Source organism: Somniosus microcephalus, unplaced genomic scaffold (assembly GCF_052327205.1).
Source record: "Somniosus microcephalus isolate GS21.2 unplaced genomic scaffold, FLI_Smic_1.0 unresolved_chr7, whole genome shotgun sequence".
Taxonomy (NCBI): domain Eukaryota; kingdom Metazoa; phylum Chordata; class Chondrichthyes; order Squaliformes; family Somniosidae; genus Somniosus; species Somniosus microcephalus.
This window is the reverse complement of record NW_028225185.1, coordinates 14,352,315-14,374,347: the sequence shown is the minus strand read 5'-3', so window position 1 is coordinate 14,374,347 and position 22,033 is coordinate 14,352,315. Positions and strand designations below refer to the sequence as shown.

General features: G+C 50.9%; 1 protein-coding gene across 2 annotated transcripts in view; it reads left to right on the top strand.

The window, feature by feature from the left end:
- Nucleotides 1–17,522, top strand: part of LOC147086560 (Golgi phosphoprotein 3-like) — a 46,194-nt gene extending 28,672 nt beyond the window's left edge. Inside the window, exons 4-5 of one of the 2 annotated variants that reach the window (XM_085978680.1) lie at nucleotides 8,139–8,559; nucleotides 15,741–17,522. In XM_085978680.1, the coding sequence (XP_085834806.1) occupies nucleotides 8,139–8,559; nucleotides 15,741–15,750 (431 nt within the window). In that variant the 3' untranslated portion in view covers nucleotides 15,751–17,522. Of the gene's footprint in view, nucleotides 1–8,138; nucleotides 10,119–15,740 lie in introns of those variants that run through there. The other variant, XM_085978681.1, reaches the window with a different exon arrangement.
- Nucleotides 17,523–22,033: the final 4,511 nt, after the last annotated feature.

Below are 22,033 nucleotides of genomic sequence, written 5' to 3'. Positions count from 1 at the left end.
CCACACTTGGAGCACTGTGCACAGTTCTGGTCTCCATATACCTTGGGCAGACCACATTTGGAGCACTGTGCACAGTTCTGGTCTCCATATACTTTGGGTAAACCACACTTGGAGCACTGTGCACAGTTCTGGTCTCCATATACCTTGGGTAAACCACACTTGGAGCACTGTGCACAGTTCTGGTCTCCATATACCTTGGGTAGACCACACTTGGAGCACTGTGCACAGCTCTGGTCTCCATATACCTTGGGTAGACCACATTTGGAGCACTGTGCACAGTTCTGGTCTCCATATACTTTGGGTAAACCACACTTGGAGCACTGTGCACAGCTCTGGTCTCCATATACTGTACCTTGGGCAGACCACACTTGGAGCACTGTGCACAGTTCTGGTCTCCATATACTTTGGGTAAACCACACTTGGAGCACTGTGCACAGTTCTGGTCTCCATATACCTTGGGTAGACCACACTTGGAGCACTGTGCACAGTTCTGGTCTCCATATACCTTGGGCAGACCACACTTGGAGCACTGTGCACAGTTCTGGTCTCCATATACTTTGGGTAAACCACACTTGGAGCACTGTGCACAGTTCTGGTCTCCATATACCTTGGGTAGACCACACTTGGAGCACTGTGCACAGTTCTGGTCTCCATATACCTTGGGTAGACCACACTTGGAGCACTGTGCACAGTTCTGATCTCCATATACCTTGGGTAAACCACACTTGGAGCACTGTGCACAGTTCTGGTCTCCATATACCTTGGGTAGACTACACCTGGAGCACTGTGCACAGTTCTGGTCTCCATATACCTTGGGTAGACCACACTTGGAGCACTGGGCACAGTTCTGGTCTCCATATACCTTGGGTAGACCACACTTGGAGCACTGGGCACAGTTCTGGTCTCCATATTACAAAAAGGATATAGAGGCACTGGAGAAGGTGCAAAAAGTTTCACAAGGATGATACCAGAACTGAGAGGTTACAACAAAGTTTCACAAGGTTACAACAATCAGGAAAGATTGAACAGGCTGGGGCTCTTTTCTCTAGAAAAGAGAAGGCTGAGGGGTGACCTGATCGAGGTCTTTACATAGAAACATAGAAGATAGGAGCAGGAGTAGGCCATTCGGCCCCTCGAGCCTGCTCCGCCATTCAATGAGATCATGGCTGATCATCCAAATTCAGTACCCGGTCCCTGCTTTCTCCCCATATCCCTTGATCCCTTTAGCCTTAAGAAATATATCCAACTCCTTCTTGAATATATTTAATGAATTGGCCTCTACTGCCTTCTGTGGTAGAGAATTCCACAGGTTCACCACTCTCTGGGTGAAGAAATTCCTCCTCATCTCTGTCCTAAATGGCTTACCCCTTATCCTTAGACTGTGACCCCTGGTTCTGGACTCCCCGACCATCGGGAACATCCTTCCTGCATCTAGTCTGTCTAGTCCTGTTAGAATTTTATAAGTTTCAATGAGATCCCCTCTCATTCTTCTAAACTCCAGCCTAATTTAAGATTATGAAGGGGGTTCGATAGGGTCGACGTAGAGAAGATGTTTCCACTTGTGGGGGAGACCAGAACTAGGGGGCCGTCAATATAAGAGAGTCACTAATAAATCCAATGGGGAATTGAGGAGAAACTTCTTTACCCAGAGAGTGGTGAGAATGTGGAACTCGCTCCCACAGGACCTGTTGATCTGTTTTAATGATGTTGGTTGAGGGATAACTATCGAAGAGCTGTCCAGTCAGTCCCACTCCCCTGCTCTTTCCCCATAGCCCTGTAATTTTTTCCCCTTCCAGTATTTATCCAATTCCCTTTGGAAGGCTGGTGTTGAATCTGCCTCCGCCGCCCTATCAGGCAGCGCGTTCCAAATCCTGACCACTCGCTGCGTAAAAAAGGTTTTCCTCATGTCGCCTCTGGTTACCGATCCTTCAGCGATTGGAAACAGCTTCTCCTTATTTACTCTGTCTAAACCCCTCATGATTTTGAACACCTCTATCAAATCTCCTCTCGACCTTCTCTGCTCCAAGGAGAACCACCCCCGGCTTCTCCAGTCTCTGCACGTCACTGTAATCCCTCATCCCTGGAACCGTTCTGGTAAATCTCCTCTGCACCCTCTCCAAAGCCCTTCATGTCCTTCCTAAAAGTGCGATGCCCAGAAATGGACACTGTACTCCAGCTGGGGCCGAACTAGTGTTTTCAGGAGGATTTGGCGGGCCTTGTACACAAATCACAGAAAGTTAACATGTATGTACAGCAAGCAATTAGGAAGGCAAATGGTATGTTCGCCTTTATTGCAAGGGGTTAGAGTACTTGCCTTAGAGTGGAGTGCGATTGATCCCTGGGATGAGCGGGTTGTCCTATGAGGAGAGATTGTGTAGATTGGGCCGATACTTTCTGGAGTTTAGAAGAATGAGAGGTGATCTCATTGAAACATACAAGATTCTGAGGGGGATTTGTTAAGTATGTGTATTGTATTGAACAATTAACACAAAGACTTAAACGTATAACTCAAACAGGCCTTTACTGGTTGGAGGTAGGGACTGCACGTAGGTCTTTACTTCATGCCCACAGGCGGGAACTGAGGGGAGATCAGTACCCACAGTACTATTTATACCCCTATGGCCAGGAGTGGTACTGCGTATCACTACGCCCTACAAGTAGTGCAGTCCTGTCCATAGGTTCAAGTAGCACACATATTACATACACAACATTCCTCCCTTCTTAGCTTTACAGTCATCTCCCCATTTAACATAACGTAATAACATATATACATATATAACTTCAGGTTTACATAACAGAATAACATAGATACATAGATAACTTCATGTCAAAACAGATCACAGATTCAGTCTCTGCGGGAAACAGTTCACAGATTCAATCTCTGTGGTGTAGTCGGTTCACGTTGCTGGAGTGACTCATTCAATAGTCCTTCCATGGATTTAACAGTTTGAACTTCCGAACTGAATTGGCTCCGTTCGGAGGGACCACGTGTGTGATCTGGTAGAGGTAATAATGGTTCAGATGGGTCATCTTCTGTTTCGACTTTTCCTTTTCTGCTTCTTGGAGACTCTCTGGGCTCCATTGTCAGCTGCCACAGCTGCCAGCTGCATGCGCAGTTCCTCCTTCTCTTCCTCCTGTTTCCGTCGTAGAGCCAGCTTCTCCCGATGTTCCGTAGACTTTTGGTGCTCCTCCATGATTTCTGCACTTTGGGAGTCGAAGTTACAAGCTGGGCAGGACAGGACATCGTAATATTCGGTGTCGTCCACCAGGTCATGGTAATATTCGGTGTCGTCCTGAGCTAGACCAGTGAGAGGGTCGTCTATTTCCTCCATACCCAGCTGGACGTTAGCCAGCTCTTGTTCCAAATCCAGACATCTTTCCTGAAGAGACTTCTTCATGTGTACCTCTGCATCCAGCTTTTTCTGGGCTTTCAGCAAGTCGTTTACTAATGACCTCATTTGTGATTTTAATACTTCAACTTCCTTTGGAGATTGATTGATCGGACTATGCAATCCCTCTACCGGAGCAGCTGTTTCAGTGGTCTGTTGTTCTACGTTGACGTGAGTCAGCGTACTTTTGGCATCCAAGGGCTGCTCTGTTGCAGTCATCTCAGTCTGTGTTGCCACCTCAGCTCTTCCAATAACCTTTGAGAGCTCCGAACCCCTTTCGTTTGAATATTGAAGTTCATGTTCAAGTTTTTCCCATTTCAGAGTCCTGTCCTTCAGCATATGCAGGAGTTGGCTGACCGTTAACTCCTCTGACATCAGACGTTTTGTGTGCTCCTGCTCCATTTTCTCCATCAGCTGCTTCTGTTGTCTTTCCAGATTCTCCAACTCTATATCAAAGAACTCTTTCGCTGCATTCAACTCTTGCTCAAAACGGCGAAGCATTTGTTCTAATTGCTGTTGTAGTTTGAAATGGAGTTGAGTTCGAGCCCGGTGTCCCTCAGAAATGGGCACATCAGTAGACTTGCCAGACTCAGAATCCACAGTTAAACTATGTTGTTGTTGCTCAGTGGAATTCTGTGCTGAAACTTTGTCTTTTGCACCTGAGTTGGGCTTACCATCATCCGTTCCAGAGTCTGGGCCGACTATCTTCACCGAGTTCTCACTCGTTATTGTTTGTAGGAAATGCCAGTCCATATTCATTTTCCTAATCCACTCCCGTCCTAGTAGTGGAGGACCTCCTTCAGATATCACATATAAGTCCATTATTTGACTGTCTTCGCCCTTGTGGACCACTGCAACCTCTATTTTCCCGATGGGGTACACTCTTTGCCCCGTGTATGTTTTCAATATAATCCCCGTATCCTGTAGGGGAATATGTTGGAATAACTTTCCGTAATCTTTCTTATTTATGACCGTCAATGCCGATCCAGTGTCCAATTCCAGTTTTACTTGGACTCCTTCTATCTGAAGAGTGACCCAAATTGTCTGGAGGTCTGCACCCTTACCAGCGTTGAGTACTCTTAAGCTAGCCAGTTCATTACAGCTTAAGCTAGCCAGTTCATTACTGCTAGCGTCTGAATCGGACTCCTGTTCGGTCACCTTGTGTACCTTTGCGTATTTTCCTTGCGGTGACTTCTTGTTGCTGGTCTTCTTCCCTGACCTGCATACTCTAGCTATATGTCCAAGCCTACCACAAGTTCTACATTCTTGGTTTTTAAACCAACACTGGTTCTGATCATGCGTTGTCTTTCCACAACGATAACATTTGCCAGAACTCACACCCAATTTGTGTGCACTGAGCTCCGGTGACCGTAGCTGCATTACTGCCGTGCCTCTCGCTGCGGCTTCGTGTGCTGCTGCCATAGTGACCGCCTTCTCAAGCGTCAGCTCATTCTCCTCGAGCAGTCGCTTTTGTGTATCCTGTTTAAATAAACCACACACAAATTTGTCTCGTAGTGCATCTGTCAGTCCCGTTCCAAACTGGCAATATTTCGCTAATTTACGCAATTCCAGCAAATATTCAGCATTGCTTTCATGCTGTAGCTGCCTTCTGTCGTAAAATTTAAATCGTTCCGCTAGCATCAGCGGCGTGGGGTTTAGATGATCTTTCAGGACAGTAACAATCTCATCGAACGTCTTATCCGCCGGTTCATCTGGTGATAACAGGTGTTTCAATTGCCCGTATGTCTTCGCACCCATTAAATTTAATAATGTTAGAGCTTTATCTTGGTCACGAATTTTATTGGCCTTACAATAATTTTTTACTCTTTCAACATATATGGCCCAATCTTCGAGATCACTATCAAAGGTGCTAATATTCCCGTGTTTAGGCATTGTAGATTTGCAATTTCTCAGATTTTCTTTTCTTTACTTGTTATCAAAGATGGCGGCTTCCCGCTCTTGCCGTCGTCCTCCGCCCACAAAATGGCGGTTTTCCCGCGCTTGGCGGTCTTCACCCGTCCCCCGACGCCGTCTCCCTTCAGCCCCCGAGTGCGGCCCTTATCAGCGGATGCGATCGCTGGATCGTGAAGTGGCTCCCGACCGAAGCGGCTCTCGCACCTTGAGCTTCTGCAGCCGCCGCGCCTTTCAGTCCGAGTGCGGCCCTTATCTTTGGTCCCGATCGCTGGCCCGCGCTGCGCCTCGCACTTGAAGCGGCTCCCGGCCTCTGGCTCACCCGCTCGCGCGGCTCTTGCTCGCTCCCTCCCGGGCTCTGGCTTACCCACGAGGTTATGGAGGCTTCAGGGTCCTAATGCCTGTCGCTTCCAGTCGCTGGAAGCTGTCAGGATTTCTGCTGCCCTTCAGTTTTGAGTGGGGTGTTGAGGATTGAAACCTCTCTTCAACGTCCTGTCTTTGGACGAAGCCGCCGTGGAATAACTGCCGCAGGGTTCGAACCGACTCGTCGCCAGTGTTAAGTATGTGTATTGTATTGAACAATTAACACAAAGACTTAAACGTATAACTCAAACAGGTCTTTACTGGTTGGAGGTAGGGACTGCACGTAGGTCTTTACTTCATGCCCACAGGCGGGAACTGAGGGGAGATCAGCACCCACAGTACTATTTATACCCCTATGGCCAGGAGTGGTACTGCGTATCACTACGCCCTACAAGTAGTGCAGTCCTGTCCATAGGTTCAAGTAGCACACATATTACATACACAACAGGATTGACAGGGTAGATGCTGAGAGGCTGTTTCCCCCTGGCTGGAGAGTCTAGAACCAGGGGTCACAGTCTCAGGATAAGGGGTCGGCCATTGAGGACTGAGATGAGGAGGAATTTCTTCACTCAGAGGGCGGTGAATCTTTGGAATTCTCTGCCCCAGAGGGCTGTGGAGGCTCAGTCATTGAGTATATTCAAGACTGAGATCGATAGGTTTTTGGACTCTAGGGGAATCGAGGGATATGGAGATTGGGCGGGAAACATAGAAACATAGAAGATAGGAGCAGGAGTCGGCCATTCGGCCCCTCGAGCCTGCTCCGCCATTCAATGAGATCATGGCTGATCATCCAAATTCAGTGCCCTGTCCCTGCCTTCTCCCCATATCCCTTGATCCCTTTAGCCTTAAGAAATATATCTAACTCCTTCTTGAATATATCTAATAAGTTGGCCTCAACTGCCTTCTGTGGTAGAGAATTACACTGGTTCACCACTCTCTGGGTGAAGAAATTCCTCCTCATCTCAGTCCTAAATTATGCTAACAAGGGAAATTAAGGATAGCATAAGATCCAAGGAGAGGACGTATAAATTGGCCAGAAAAAGCAGCAAACCTGAGGATTGGGAGCAGTTTAGGATTCAGCAAAGGAGGACAAAGGGATTAATTAAGAGGGGGAAAATAGAGTATGAGAGTAAGCTTGCAGGGAACATAAAAACTGACTGTAAAAGCTTCTATAGATATGTGAAGAGAAAAAGATTGGTGAAGTCAAGCGTAGGTCCCTTGCAGTCAGAATCGGGGGAATTTATAATGGGGAACAAAGAAATGGCAGACCAACTAAATTCATACTTTGGTTCTGTCTTCACAAAGGAGGACACAAATAACCTCCCAGAGATGCCGGGGAACATAGGGTCTGATGAATGGGAGGAACTGAATGAAATCAGTATTTGTAGGGAAATGGTGTTGGGGAAATTGACGGGATTGAAGGCCGATAAATCCCCAGGGCCTGATAATCTACATCCCAGGGTACTTAAGGAAGTGGCCCTAGAAATAGTAGATGCATTGCTGGTCATCTTCCAAAATTCGATAGACTCTGGAACAGTACCCATGGATTGGAGGGTAGCTAATGTTACCACACTATTTAAAAAAGGTGGTAGAGAGAAAACGGGGAATTACAGACCGGTAAGCCTGACATCGGTAGTGGGGAAAATGCTAGAGTCCATTATAAAAGATGTAATAACTGAGCACTTGGAAAACAGTGACAGGATCGGAAAAAGTCAACATGGATTTACAAAAGGTAAATCGTGCTTGACTAATCTACTGGAATTTTTTGAGGATGTAACTGGTAGAATAGATAAGGAAGAACCAGTGGATGTGGTGTATTTGAACTTTCAGAAGGCTTTCAATAAGGTCCCGCATAAGAGACTAGCGTGTAAAGTTAAAGCACATGGGATTGGGGGTAAGGTATTGACTTGGATAGAGAACTGGCTGGCAGACAGGAAGCAAAGAGTTGGAATAAACGGGTCTTTTTCCGAGTGGCAGGCAGTGACTAGTGGGGTACCGCAGGGATCGGTGCTAGGACCCCAGCTATTCATAAGATATATTAATGGTCTAGATGAGGGAACTAGATGTAACATCTCCAAATTTGCAGACGATACAAAGCTGGGTGGGAGATACCGAGAAACTCCAGGATGATTTGGACAGGTTGGGTGATTGGGCAGAAGTATGGCAGATGCAGTATAATGTGGATAAATGTGAGGTTATCCACTTTGGTGGCAAAAACGGGAAGGCAGATTATTATCTGCACCTGCATGCTTACCTTCAGCGACTGGTGCACAAGGACACCCAGGTCTCGTTGCACTTCCCCTTCTCCCAATCTATTGCCATTCAGATAATAATCTGCCTTCCTGTTTTTGCCACCGAAGTGGATAACCTCGCATTTATCCACACTATACTGCATCTGCGGCCTCCTGCTCCTATTTCTGACGTTCATTTCACACTTTTTCTTTTTCCCCCTCACCCCCAACCCCCTAAAACCAGGCGAGACGTGGAACCCGCTGAAGCTGAACTACCAGATCCGCAACGTGCGCGAGCGGCTGGCCAAGAGCCTAGTGGAGAAGGGGGTCCTGACCACCGAGAAGCAGAACTTCCTGCTCTTCGACATGACCACCCACCCGGTCACCAACGACACGCTGAAGCAGCGGCTGATCAAGAAGCTGCAGGACGCCTTCCTGGACCGCTGGGCCAAGGAGCCCCAGCGCATGGACAAGCGGCTGCTGGCCCTGGTCCTACTGGCCCACAGCGCCGACGTCCTGGAGAACGCTTTCGTCCCGCTCCTGGACGAGCAGTACGAGCTGGCCACCAGCCGCTCGCGGGAGCTGCTGGACCTCAACCCGGACGTGGAGTGCGCCAAACCGAATGCCAACGAGATGATCTGGGCCGTCATGGCGGCTTTTACTAAGTAAACGGCCAACACCGTTTGATTGGATGGAAATTTTCACTGGTTGATGGGGGGTGGGGGGGGGTGTCTAATTAGTACATGAACCTAACCTGCAGTCCTTCACTCCCGTCCCTCTCTATTAGATGTATCATTCCATTTCTCCTCTTCTCCCCGTAAGGCATTGCCCCCTGGGGTGCAGTATCATGGGTGCTGGTAGCCCTCGGTGGCAGGGTGGGAGAATCACTTGACGGCAATTGGGAGTCATTCTCTGCCCCACTTTCCCCCAACTTTTCTAGGCTAGAGGCGCTGAGGCCATTGGTGCACCCCCATTGCTACCTAAACTGAGATTAACGCTGGGGGGTGGGGAGCATAGTTGTGCATCTGCCCGACGAGCCACGCAGGCGCGGTTAAGCTGCTTGCATTCCCTTGCCGACTGTTCCGCGGTTAAAACGCAAGGCCGGTGGCGGTTGCGGTTAACGAAGGCGCTGCCGCCGCAGCACTTTGTTCCGGCCACGAGGTGGCGCCGGTGTTCACCCAGCGCCACGCCGCCCCCTCGTGGCGAGAATCCAGTACTGCCACCGCGGTAAATTGGGCCCTTTTTCCCCCCCCCCCCCCGCCTCCCCAGGCAGCAAGGCTCATGAGGGAGGGAGGAGATAATTGTTGAACTCTTACACTTAAAAAGCAAATCCTAACCTAATGCCTTATGCTAATCGTTACCGTTTGCGAGGCACGATTTCTTTTAAATCCAGTTTTTTTTTTTTTAAGTGTTGAAACCCTGAGTTGAGGTCCATTTTATTTTAAGTTGCGCTCTCCCCCCCCCCCCCCCCCCAATTGTTCTCCATAGACTCTTCCGCTTTATGATGTCGTCGACTTTCAGCTAATGGGAGGCCACCTACGGCATCGTCATTGGGCGGCTCCACTGTTGAGGGGGTGGGTGGGTGGGGGAGGGAGAGAGCAGACTTAAAACTTTGCCAATAAATCGACGGTTGATGTGGTGCTCGAGGTCCAGGCTTCCCTCACCCGCTCGTTCAGGATCTGACACCCATCGGGATTTTTTCCTTTTTTGGTTTCCCTGATGACGACGACTTTTTTTCTCTCCCTGCGAGCGAGAGTTCTGGCTGATTTTTTTTTTTAAATTCCCCCTACCCCAGGGGTCACTTGAGGGCAGTTGACACTTCCTCAGCAGAGCTGGCGCTAATTCGGCACTGATTGAAGGGGAATCGGAACCCCCCCCCCCCCCCACTTCCAACCCCAGGTGAGGGAAACGGAGATCGGGTATCGCCATCTCCCACCGCCCCCCAAACAGCCCCTGTACGGGTCAATCCGGGGACGGCGGGCCATCCCCACTCCCTCGCCTGCTCTCGCACTGGCGCCAGGCTAGTTGGTGGGCCGGCTGTCCCCACGGCCGAGTCCGGCTCCCACATACCGGCGGCGGAATCGTAGGCCCACTGAGAGACATCTCTCGCTTAGCTTTGAGGTGCTTAGTGGCCACTTGGCCTCTTGTACAGAGCAATCCGGAGATACACAGACTCCCTTTCCCCCGTTCCCTCGCCCCCCCCCCCCCCTCTTCTCTCCCTCCCTAGCCTCTTTCCTTCCCAGTGTTTGATTTCAATACACTTCTGGTGTTGGTGGGCCTGTCTCCTGCTCTGTGACACCTCAACCGATCTCGAGTGGCTTTTCAAAGTTAAGCCACTCTGAGATCAAACGCGTTTCTCATTTACAAACCTCTCCCGAGAGGAGCTGTGGGTGGGAGGGGCTATTCGACTGGGGGGAGGAATCACGGCCCAGTCTGATCCTGTCCTAATGTGAGATGTAAAGGGGGTTTTGGGGTTGTCGGATTCCGATCAGGAGTTTGTGGCTGGTGGTGGGGAAACCCTGGATAATTTATCCTCCCACCACCCCCCCCCCCCCCCAACGTTTCTCTGCCCAGGCTTATCGTGGCCTCCAGCTCTGGGGTCCGCACAGTCGGCACGGACTGGGTAGGGAGTACCTTGCCATCTGATAGCGGAGGGAGGGGTACCTTGCCATCTGATAGTGGAGGGAGGGCCTTTAAAACATTTTACTCCCCCACCCCCCGCCCCCCCCTCTGTTTTTCCTCGCATGAAACATTCCGATTAACAACAGCATCCAACAGATTCTACAAGGCGCTAGGCTGGGGCTCCTCTGTGACCTCATAAGCGGGCGGAGAAACAGAGAATTTAAAATGGAGCCTTGTTAACAAAGCCTGCCCATTTTGACCAGGGATCTGCTGATCGCTGGAACTTTAAAAGAGTTTGATGTTAGTAATTTGTTAAGTTGACGATTCAGACGGAAGTTATTTTTTTTTTCCTTTTCGGTACAGTATGTAATCAATGAGACTGTAAAATAAATTTAAACTAGTTTAACAAAAATTTCGCCAACTCTTGGCCAGAGGGGCGATTTTAATTTTTTTATTTTTTGCTGGATCCTGTTTTGCGAAGGTTGCGGCTCCCAATTCGGAGATATCTTCTGCCCCCGCAGGGTGCCGACTGTTATTAGACTCGATCCCCGGGAGTTGCCTTGAGGTCAGTTGTAGCCGCCCCCACACACACCCCGGCTTGGATCGGTCAACTCTGGTAACGGGCGCGGAATCAAACCTGGGATCTTCCCCCGCTCAACCTAGCTCAACAACCACCTGCATTTATATAGCGCCTTTAATGCAGTAAAATGTTCACGGCACCGTAAATCAGACAAAATTTGACTCCGAGCCACATAAGGAGATACTGGGGCAGGTGACCAAAAGCTTGGTCAAAGAGGTCGGTTTTAAGGAGCGTCTTAAAGGAGGAGAGAGATGCGGAGAGGTTTAGGGAGGGAATTCCAGAGCTCGGGGCCCAGGCGGCTGAAGGCACGGCCGCCAATGGTGGAGCGATGGAAATCGGGGGATGTGCGAGAGGCCAGAATTGGAGGAGCGCAGAGATCGTGGAGGGTCGTAGGGCTGGAGGAGGTGACAGAGATAGGGAGGGGGGGGCGAGGCCGTTGTATTTCATTGGCTGTAAAGAGCTTTGGGACATCCTGAGGTTGTGAAAGGCGCTATAGAAATGCACGTGTTTTTTCCTGTTCTATTGAAGTAGCTATTCCTGCCAATCTTCCTGGGTGGGGATGGTGGTGGGGGTGTAATGGGGATAGGGTAGGTGTGTCACATTCGCTCCCCCTGACGCCATCATTGAGACTCAGATTGAAGGTAAAGTGGGGATCAAACCAGTGAGTTACAGAAATTATAACCCTTTGTCGAAGCACCCACAGATTTAGGTTTAAGCAGACTGTCAGTGACTACCTGCACGCTGCCCATCACCTTGGTTTCCCCATTGCCGCACTGTCGGGGGGCCGTACTGAGGGAACACCGCACTGTCGGAGGGGCGGTACTGAGGGAGTGCTGCACTGTCGGAGGGGCAGTACTGAGGGAGTGCCGCACTGTCGGAGGGGCGGTACTGAGGGAGCTCCGCACTGTCGGAGGGGCAGTACTGAGGGAGTGCCGCACTGTCGGAGGGGCGGTACTGAGGGAGTGCTGCACTGTCGGAGGGGCAGTACTGAGGGAGTGCCGCACTGTCGGAGGGGCGGTACTGAGGGAGCTCCGCACTGTCGGAGGGGCGGTACTGAGGGAGTGCTGCACTGTCGGAGGGGCGGTACTGAGGGAGCGCCGCACTGTCGGAGGGGCGGTACTGAGGGAGCGCGGTACTGAGGGAGCGCCGCACTGTCGGAGGGGCGGTACTGAGGGAGCTCCGCACTGTCGGAGGGGCGGTACTGAGGGAGCGCTGCACTGTCGGAGGGGCAGTACTGAGGGAGCGCTGCACTGTCGGAGGGGCAGTACTGAGGGAGCACCGCACTGTCGAAGGTGCCGTCTTTAGGATGAGACCTTAAACCCGAGGCCCCGTCTGCTCTCTCGGGTGGACGTAAAAGATCCCACGGCCACTATTGGAAGAAGAGCAGGGGGAGTTCTCCCCGGTGTCCTGGGGCCAATATTTATCCCTCAACCACCATCACTAAAAACAGATGATCTGGTCATTATCACATTGCTGTTTGTGGGAGCTTGCTGTGCGCAAATTGGCTGCTGCGTTTCCTACATTACAACAGTGACCACACTTCAAAAAAAGTACTTCATTGGCTGTAAAGTGCTTTGGGACGTCCTGAGGTCATGAAAGGCGCTGGAGAAATGCAAGTCTTTTCTACAAAAGGCAACACCTCCTACACCGGGGAGAACTCTCCCTGCTCTTCTTCCAATAGTGGCGGTGAGATCTTTTACATCCACCCGAGAGGGCAGACGGGGCCTCGGCTTAACGAAACGACAGCACCTCCGACAGTGCGGCGCTCCCTCGGTACCGCCCCTCCGACAGTGCGGCGCTCCCTCAGTACTCGCACCGGGAGCGTCAGCCTAGATTATGGGCTCAAGTCTCTGAAGTGGGACTTAAACTTACAAACTTCTGATTCTGGTGAAAGTGCCACCCACTGATTTTAAGAAAAAAGTTGATTAAATGCCAGCAACTCCACTGCAGTAGTGGACAAGTTAAATGGCATTTTGTCAAGTGTTTTAAAGTGATGAAGTTGCAGTTCCTCTACACCTCCATGCAGTGGTGCTGACGAGCTATTAACTCTCTATAGTCTCTCAGCTGCGCCACCAACTGGAATGTTGTGGTGCTGCAGCCCTGACACGCGCGCGCACACACACACTAATACAGGTAGACTATCCTTTATCCGAAAACCTCGGGACCAGCCGTGTTTCTGTTTTTTGGAAAATTTCGGATTTCAGAAGGTATTTTATAAGACTGGGAAATTTGGCGGGGGGGGGTCGGGATCGGCGGGGGGTCGGGGTCGTGCGCACGACTTACGCTGACCCTCTGCTCAGTGTAAGTCGTGCGCCACTCTGGTCATGTCGTGCGCACGATTTATGCTGAACGAGAAAACCTTCGGTTTTTAGAGGGTTTCGGTTTTCGGAAGTTCGGATAAAAGGTAGCCTACCTGTACATAGAAACATAGAAGATAGGAGCAGGAGTAGGCCATTCGGCCCCTCGAGCCTGCTCCGCCATTCAATGCGATCATGGCTGATCATCCAAATTCAGTACCCGGTCCCTGCCTTCTCCCCATATCCCTTGATCCCTTTAGCCTTAAGAAATATATCTAACTCCTTGAATATATTTATAGAATACATAGAGATATCAGGCCCAACCAGTTCCTGTTGGTAGTTATCCGCCACACGAACAAATAGCCCCAATCACATTTACCCACCCTGTTCCCCTATCCTTTCATCCACCTAGCCAAACTAATGTTCTGCCTCGACTCACGAACCCTGGGAGTGAATTCCACAGCTCTCTCTCTGTGTGTGTGTGTGTGTGTGTGTGTGTGTGTGTGTGTAGAAAATATCTCTTGCCCGCTGCTCTTAATCTTTCGCATTTAATCCTGTATCTTCACACTCGCTCCCCTCTCCCTTAACTACTTGGGGAAACCGTGCAGTGCTTCCCCCAGTACTGCGCTGGGGCGTGTCGGCCGAGATTCTGCGCTCGAGTCTTCTGGAGCGGGATTCGAACCCATGACTTGCTGTCTCCGAGCCGGCAGTGCGGCCCACTGTGCCACAGCTGACATGGCGGAGGGCAAGGATGTCTACGCCACAAAGCCTGCGGTAGCCTCCCCTCCCCTCCCCTCCTGTTTCGACATCAGCTGAGGGATTGCTAAACATTCCAGGTGGCGTCTGAAAGGATGAAATCATGGGAATGGGAGGAGGCCATTCAGCCCCTCGAGCCTGTTCCGCCATTCAGTGAGTTCATGGCTGGCCTGTACCTCAACCTCCATTTTACCCGCCTTATCCCTTACCGTGACACAAATCTATCCTACAATCGTGCAACACCGAAAGAGCTGTCCAATTACTACACCGAACGATGCAAGGAAGTTAGAGTGACAACCATTCCTGGCCAGAATGGCGATGATCGGCTGATTTCCCGCCCCCACCCTGTCAATCACGCCTGGATCCCGCACTGCTGTAAGTGACCGGGATTGATTTTACGCAATCTTTCGTCTTATGTAACGATCCTCCACTCAACTGCATTGTGCTGGAGAAATAACCCTGCTATTATCGGGAGAAGTTGCTGCAGTTTCCGTCATGAGTTCTGTTTTTGCTCTCGTTCGCAGAGACTCTTTTAAACTAGACTCTGTAGACTGCTGTCGAATAGACTTATTTGCTGTGAATCCTACCTTCGGTGTCCCCCATTACAACTCACAAGATCAACTGTCTCCAATTGGGTGGGGGGGTGGTGCTGTGGGACGATGGTGCTCTGCACCTTTCAGAGATTTCGAATCACTGCTCCTCCCTTTTAAGTTCCTTACAGGTGACATAAAATAATTCACCACAGTGCAATCTAAAACGAAAGAAAGGTTTGCATTTATATGGCATCTTTCAGGAGGTCTCAAAGCGCCTCCCAGCCAATGAAGTACTTTTTCTTTGAAGTGTAGTCACTGTAGGAAATGCGGCAGCCAATTTGCGCACAGCAAGCTCCCACAAACAGCAATGTGATAATGACCCAGATCAACTTTCAGCGATAGAAACAGAAAACGCTGGGATCGCTCAGCAGGTCAGGCAGCATCTGTGGAGAGAGAGAAACGGAGTCAACGGTTCAGGTCCATGACCTTTCCTCAGCGTTTCCTACATTACAACGGTGACTACACCTGAAAAGTACTTCATTGGCTGTGGTTCAGTGATGTTGGTTGAGGGATAAATATTGACCCAGGAGAACTCCCCCCTGCTCTTCTTCCAATAGTGGCTGTGGGATCTTTTATGTCCCCAAGAGGGCAGATGGAGCCTCAGTTTAACGTCTCATCCGAAACACCGCCCCTCCGACAGTGCGGCGCTCCCTCGGCACCGCCCCTCCGACAGTGCGGCGCTCCCTCGGCACCGCCCCTCCGACAGTGCGGCGCTCCCTCAGCACTGGCACTGGGAGAGTCGGCCTGGATTATGGGCTCAAGTCTCTGGAGTGGGGGGATCGAACTCACGCCCTTCTGACCTAATGGCAAGAGTGCTGCCCACTGAACCACCTACTTTGTTGAGCTTCAGCATTCAGCTCCTTGACCAGCCAGTTTGAACTGCCACAATAATGGGATGTCTAGCCTATTGAATAGAAAGCTTTTGTTGTTGAGGGTAATTGGATGTCTTGTCTTGCATAGTGATTTTAGTTTTCTCTCTCCCTCCCGCCCCCTTCCAGCTTTGATTAAAGCCTGCAAGTCGGTGGAAAATTACTGGTTTGTTTGTGCCACGGTTTCGACATCAGCCGAGGGATTGCTAAACATTCCAGGTGGCGTCTCAAAGGATGAAAGCATGGGAACGGGAGGAGGCCATTCAGCCCCTCGAGCCTGTTCCGCCATTCAGTTAGTTCATGGCTGATCTGTACCTCAACCTCCATTTTACCCGCCTTATCCCTTACCGTGACAAAAATCTATCGTGCAACACCGAAAGAGCTGTCCAATTACTACACCGAACGATGCAAGGAAGTTAGAGTGACAACCATTCCTGGCCAGAATGGCGATGATTGGCTGATTTCCCGCCCCACCCCATCAATCACGCCTGGATCCCGCACTGCTGTAAGTGACCGGGATTGATTTTACGCAATCATTTGTCTTCTGTAACGATCCTCCGCTCAACTGCATTGTGCTGGAGAAATAACCCTGCTATTATCGGGAGATGTTGCTGCAGTTTCCGTCGTGAGTTCTGTTTTTGCTCTCGTGCGCAGAGACTCTTTTAAACTAGACTCTGTAGACTGCTGTCAAATAGACTTATTTGCTGTGACTCCTGCCTTCAGTCCTGCTCACCTCCAGTTCATTGGCTGACACAGTAATGTGTGAATAGACACTGAGGAAGGTTACGCTAAACCCTTTATAAATCACTGGTTAGGCCTCAGCTGGAGTATTGTGTCCAATTCTGGGCACCGCACTTTAGGAAGGATGTCAAGGCCTTGGAGAGGGTGCGGAGGAGATTTACCAGAATGGCACCAGGGATGAGGGACTTCAGTTATTCTGGAGAAGCTGGGGTTGTTCTCCTTGGAGCAGAGAAGGCTAAGGAGAGATTTAATAGAGGCGTTCAAAATTCTGAGGGGTTTTGACAGAGTAGATGGGAAGAAACTGTTTCCAGTGGCAGGAGGGTCGGTAACCAGAGGCCACAGATTTAAGATAATTGGCTAAAGCAGAGGGGGGGCGATGAGGAGAATTTGTTTAACGCAGCGAGTTGTTGTGATCTGGAATGCGTGGCCTGAAAAGGCGGTGGAAGCAGATTAAATCGTGACTTAAAATGTGAAATTTTTAAAAATGTTGCAGGGCTGTGGGGAAAGAGCAGCGGAGTGTGATAGCTCTTAAAGAGCCAGCACCGTTACGATGGACTGTATGGCCTCCGCATGTGCTGTCAGATACGAGGAACTGAGTTCTCACCTCCTCCTCACCTTCCTGTCACATTATCTTTGGATGTTGGATTCTGCTTTCAAGGTGTGTGTGGTGGGGAGGAGGTCGGGACCTGTTTGTTAAACCAGCGAGAGGGTCACCCTCCCTTTCCTCTTTAAATGCTGAAGCCCTCCACTTCCTCTGAGTCCTTGTTTGCAGCCTCCCAATAACACCACGCACATCAACGTTGGCGCTGCGTTTGAATGTCAGGTTAAAAGCCTGAAGTTAAGAACTGGCCTACTCCCAGGTTCTGCTCAAGGTCAAGATCAAATGAGAAGTGAATAGACTGATATTTTAAAAATAAATCTGCCATAGGTCGTCAGTAGAAATCTGCCCTGTCCAAATCACACCAGCTCGTAAAGTGTCTGCATCGAAAAATCCTTGCAACCTCCTCAGGTAGTCAAAAGATTTGCGGCGATAATTATTGTTAGAGGGCCAGCAGAGTAAGGAATTGGAACAGTTCTCAAACCGAAAACTGCTCCCAGGGCAGGTACAGCAGGGGTTAGATAGAGAGTAAAGCTCCCTCTACACTGTCCCGTCAAACACTCCCAGGGCAGGTACAGCACGGGTTAGATACAGAGTAAAGCTGCCTCTACACTGTCCCATCAAACACTCCCAGGGCAGGTACAGCACGGGTTAGATACAGAGTAAAGCTCCCTCTACACTGTCCCATCAAACACTCCCAGGGCAGGTACAGCACGGGTTAGATACAGAGTAAAGCTCCCTCTACACTGTCCCGTCAAACACTCCCAGGGCAGGTACAGCACGGGTTAGATACAGAGTAAATTCCCTCTACACTGTCCCATCAAACACTCCCAGGGCAGGTACAGCACGGGTTAGATACAGAGTAATGCTCCCTCTACACTGTCCCGTCAAACATTCCCAGGGCAGGTACAGCACGGGTTAGATACAGAGTAAAGCTCCCTCTACACTGTCCCGTCAAACACTCCCAGGGCAGGTACAGCACGGGTTAGATACAGAGTAAAGCTGCCTCTACACTGTCCCATCAAACACTCCCAGGGCAGGTACAGCACGGGTTAGATACAGAGTAAAGCTCCCTCTACACTGTCCCATCAAACACTCCCAGGGCAGGTACAGCACGGGTTAGATACAGAGTAAAGCTCCCTTGACACTGTCCCATCAAACACTCCCAGGGCAGGTACAGCACGGGGTTAGATAGAGTAAAGCTGCCTCTACACTGTCCCATCAAACACTCCCAGGGCAGGTACAGCACGGGTTAGATACAGAGTAATGCTCCCTCTACACTGTCCCATCAAACACTCCCAGGGCAGGTACAGCACGGGTTAGATACAGAGTAAAGCTCCCTCTACACTGTCCCATCAAACACTCCCAGGGCAGGTACAGCACAGGTTAGATACAGAGTAAAGCTCCCTCTACACTGTCCCCATCAAACACTCCCAGGGCAGGTACAGCACAGGTTAGATACAGAGTAAAGCTCCCTCTACACTGTCCCCATCAAACACTCCCAGGACAGGTACAGCACGGGTTAGATACAGAGTAAAGCTCCCTCTACACTGTCCCATCAAACACTCCCAGGGCAGGTACAGCACGGGTTAGATACAGAGTAAAGCTCCCTCTACACTGTCCCATCAAACACTCCCAGGGCAGGTACAGCACGGGTTAGATACAGAGTAAAGCTCCTTCTACACTGTCCCATCAAACACTCCCAGGGCAGGTACAGCACGGGTTAGATACAGAGTAAAGCTCCCTCTACACTGTCCCATCAAACACTCCCAGGGCAGGTACAGCACGGGTTAGATACAGAGTAAAGCTCCCTGAGGGAGCGCCGCACTGTCAGAGGGGCAGTACTGAGGGAGCGCTGCACTGTCGGAGGTGCCGTCTTTCGGATGAGACGTTAAACCGAGGCCCCGTCTGCCCTCTCAGGTGGATGTAAAAGATCCCACGGCCACTATTGGAAGAAGAGCAGGGGGAGTTCTCCCCGGTGTCCTGGGGCCAATATTTATCCCTCAACCAACATCACTAAAAACCGATGATCTGGTCATTATCACATTGCTGTTTGTGGGAGCTTGCTGTGCAAATTGGCTGCCAAGTTTCTCTACATTACAACAGTGAGCACACTTCAAAAAGTACTTGTCCGCTCCCGTCTGATGATGTCTGATGGACGGGGCACGTGTGGTGTGCTGGATTTTGCGTGTGGCAAAAACGGTGGCCGATTCTTGCGCTGCCTCCCATGGCCAAATGGCTGGCTGCCCCTCCCTACCTGCGCCACCTACAGAGAGAGTGGTCACCGGGATGAGCTCCCGGGAGGCAAACCCAGCCTCTGAATCCCCAGCGAGAGTCAAGCAGGGGGTGGGGGCGGCAGAATTGGTCCTGGAAAAAGAAGCTTCAAAGGCTCTTCACTGTTTGATTGTGCGCCCTATTTTCGATGTGACAATCAGCGGACCTGACCTTGACTCTCGGCTCTCCAACACGACCCTTGGTTTGACAAGACACTGCATTCACACACACACAATCCATTATTGTTGAAGTGTTTGGCCTGCCGTGACACTTTCCGCCTCTTTAAACAGAATCTTTTAAATCCACATTGTTAGTGTCCAGTCTGCTGAGTAAAGTGCGCTCTCACAACCTCTCGCTCGCTTTCTCCCTCTGTCTTTCTTTCCTACTTTGTTTCTATTCTCTTTCTCTCTCTCTCTCTCGCTCTGTCTCTCTCTCTCTCTCTCTGTCTCTCTGTCTTTCTCTCTCGCTCTCTGTCTCTCTGTCTCTCTCTGCCTCTCTCTCTCTCTCTCCGTCTCTCTGTCTCTTTCTCTCTGTCTTTCTCTCTGTCTTTCTCTCTGTCTCTCTCTCTGTGTCTCTCTCTGTCTCTCTCTCTGTCTCTCTCTCTCTCTCCCTCTCTGTCTCCCTCTCTGTCTCTCGCTCTCTCTCTCTCTCTGTCTCTCTCTCTGCCTCTTTCTCTCTGTCTCTCTCTCTCTCTCTCTCTCTCTCTCTGTCTCTCTCTCTCTCTCTGTCTCTCTCTCTGTCTTTCTGTCTCTCTGTCTCTCTCTCTGTCTTTCTGTCTCTCTGTCTCTCTCTCTGTCTCTGTCTCTCTCTCTCTCTCTATCTATCTACCTCTCTGTCTCACAACCACTCAATCCTTTAAAGATTTGGGGGCACCGGTTTCCCTGGAAACGCTGGAGCTTCGTTGCTGTGGCAACTACCTTTATACTCAATCCCCCCCAAAAAAAATTGGAGAAAAAAAAGCATGTTATTGATCCTAAGACATGAAGAGATATAAATGAGTCATGAAAATGGGGGCGGGGGGAGGGGAAGCTGCTCTCAATACACCAAAGGTGGCGGGTCAGAGTTCATAGGTCACCAAAACGTCAAAGAATTGGAAAAGGTCCTGTCACCCTGTAGATCATGTTCTGAGACAAATATATTGACCCTCTCGGTCGCCTTCATCGTCGTGGGTGTCTCTGCAATAGCTTCAAGGTGCTTTTTTATGAAGAAGGAGTCCTTCAATCTGGGTTCAAGAATTCGTCTGTTTTTGTCCATTTTCGCCCGTTTGATCGGTGTGGGCCAAGGGCATTTGCCCAAATCTGACCCCCCCCCCGTTCACCCATGACCTCCGATTGGTTGCCATTGAGTATTATGCTGTATTGTTGGGTTGGGGCGGGGGATCTCGACTAAAATGTCAGCTGTGGCTCCGTGGGTAAGCACTCTTGCCTTAGAAGGTCATGGGGTTCGAACCCCCCACTCCAGAGACTCGAGCCCTATAATCCAAGCCGATGCCCCCCCAGTGCCGAGGGAGCGCCGCACTGTCGGAGGGACAGTACTGAGTGAGCGCCGCACTGTCGGAGGGGCAGTACTGGGGGGCGGTACTGAGGGAGTGCCGCACTGTCGGAGGGGCAGTACTGAGGGAGTGCCGCACTGTCGGAGGGGCAGTACTGAGGGAGCGCCGCACTGTCGGAGGGGCAGTACTGAGGGAGCGCCGCACTGTCGGAGGGACAGTACTGAGGGAGCGCCGTACTGTCGGAGGGGCAGTACTGAGGGAGCGCTGTACTGTCGGAGGGGCAGTACTGAGTGAGCGCCGCACTGTCGGAGGGGCGGTACTGAGGGAGCGCCGCACTGTCGGAGGGGCAGTACTGAGGGAGCGCCGCACTGTCGGAGGGGCGGTACTGAGGGAGCGCCGCACTGTCGGAGGGGCGGTACTGAGGGAGCGCCGCACTGTCGGAGGGGCGGTACTGAGGGAGCGCCGCACTGTCAGAGGGGCAGTACTGAGGGAGCGCCACACTGCCATCTTTCGGACGAGACGTTAAACCGAGGCCCCGTCTGCCCTCTCAGGTGGACGTAAAAAGATCCCACGGCCACTATTGGAAGAAGAGCAGGGGGAGTTCTCCCCGGTGTCCTGGGCCCATATTTATCCCTCAACCAACATCACTGAAAACAGATTATCTGCTCATTATCACATTGTGGGATCTTGCTGTGCACAAATTGGCTGCCGCGTTTCCTACATTACAACAGTGACTGCACTTCCAAAAAAAGTACTTCATTGGCTGTGAAGCGCTTTGGGACATTTTTTGAGGTGTGTGATTTTACACTCCCACGGGTGCCCCGATTTGGACGGGCGGTTTAGGGTAAATTCGGGGCTTTAAGGTTATAAATGGTTACTGGGGGCACTCCTGCAGGCAATGCAAGGGGGCAGCTGTGCGTACCTTGCCCTTTGACCTACCCCCCACCCCATTGTCCTCCGGCCCCATCTTGAACCAATTAAGTTTGGATCGCACGGAACTTCGTGACGTTCGATTCTCGCCCAACTTGTGACCCCCTTTCCTCTCCTGAAGGTGCTGGTTCCTCGCGATGCCAACCCTCGCCCTCCCGCCTCTCCGGTCCCCTCACCCAACTGGCCAATCATTATGCATGAATCGAGACCTTAAGCGCCAACAATCTACTCAACAGCAGATCCATGTCCGGTTTCCTCCTCACCCAACGTCTGGACACATGCACTGTCTGGCGGGAGTCATTGGACAAGGATCCACAGTTGGAACTGATTCCCTGCCCCCGCCCCCACCCCCCCCCCCCGCATCTCCCTAGCCCAGAAGGCACTGAG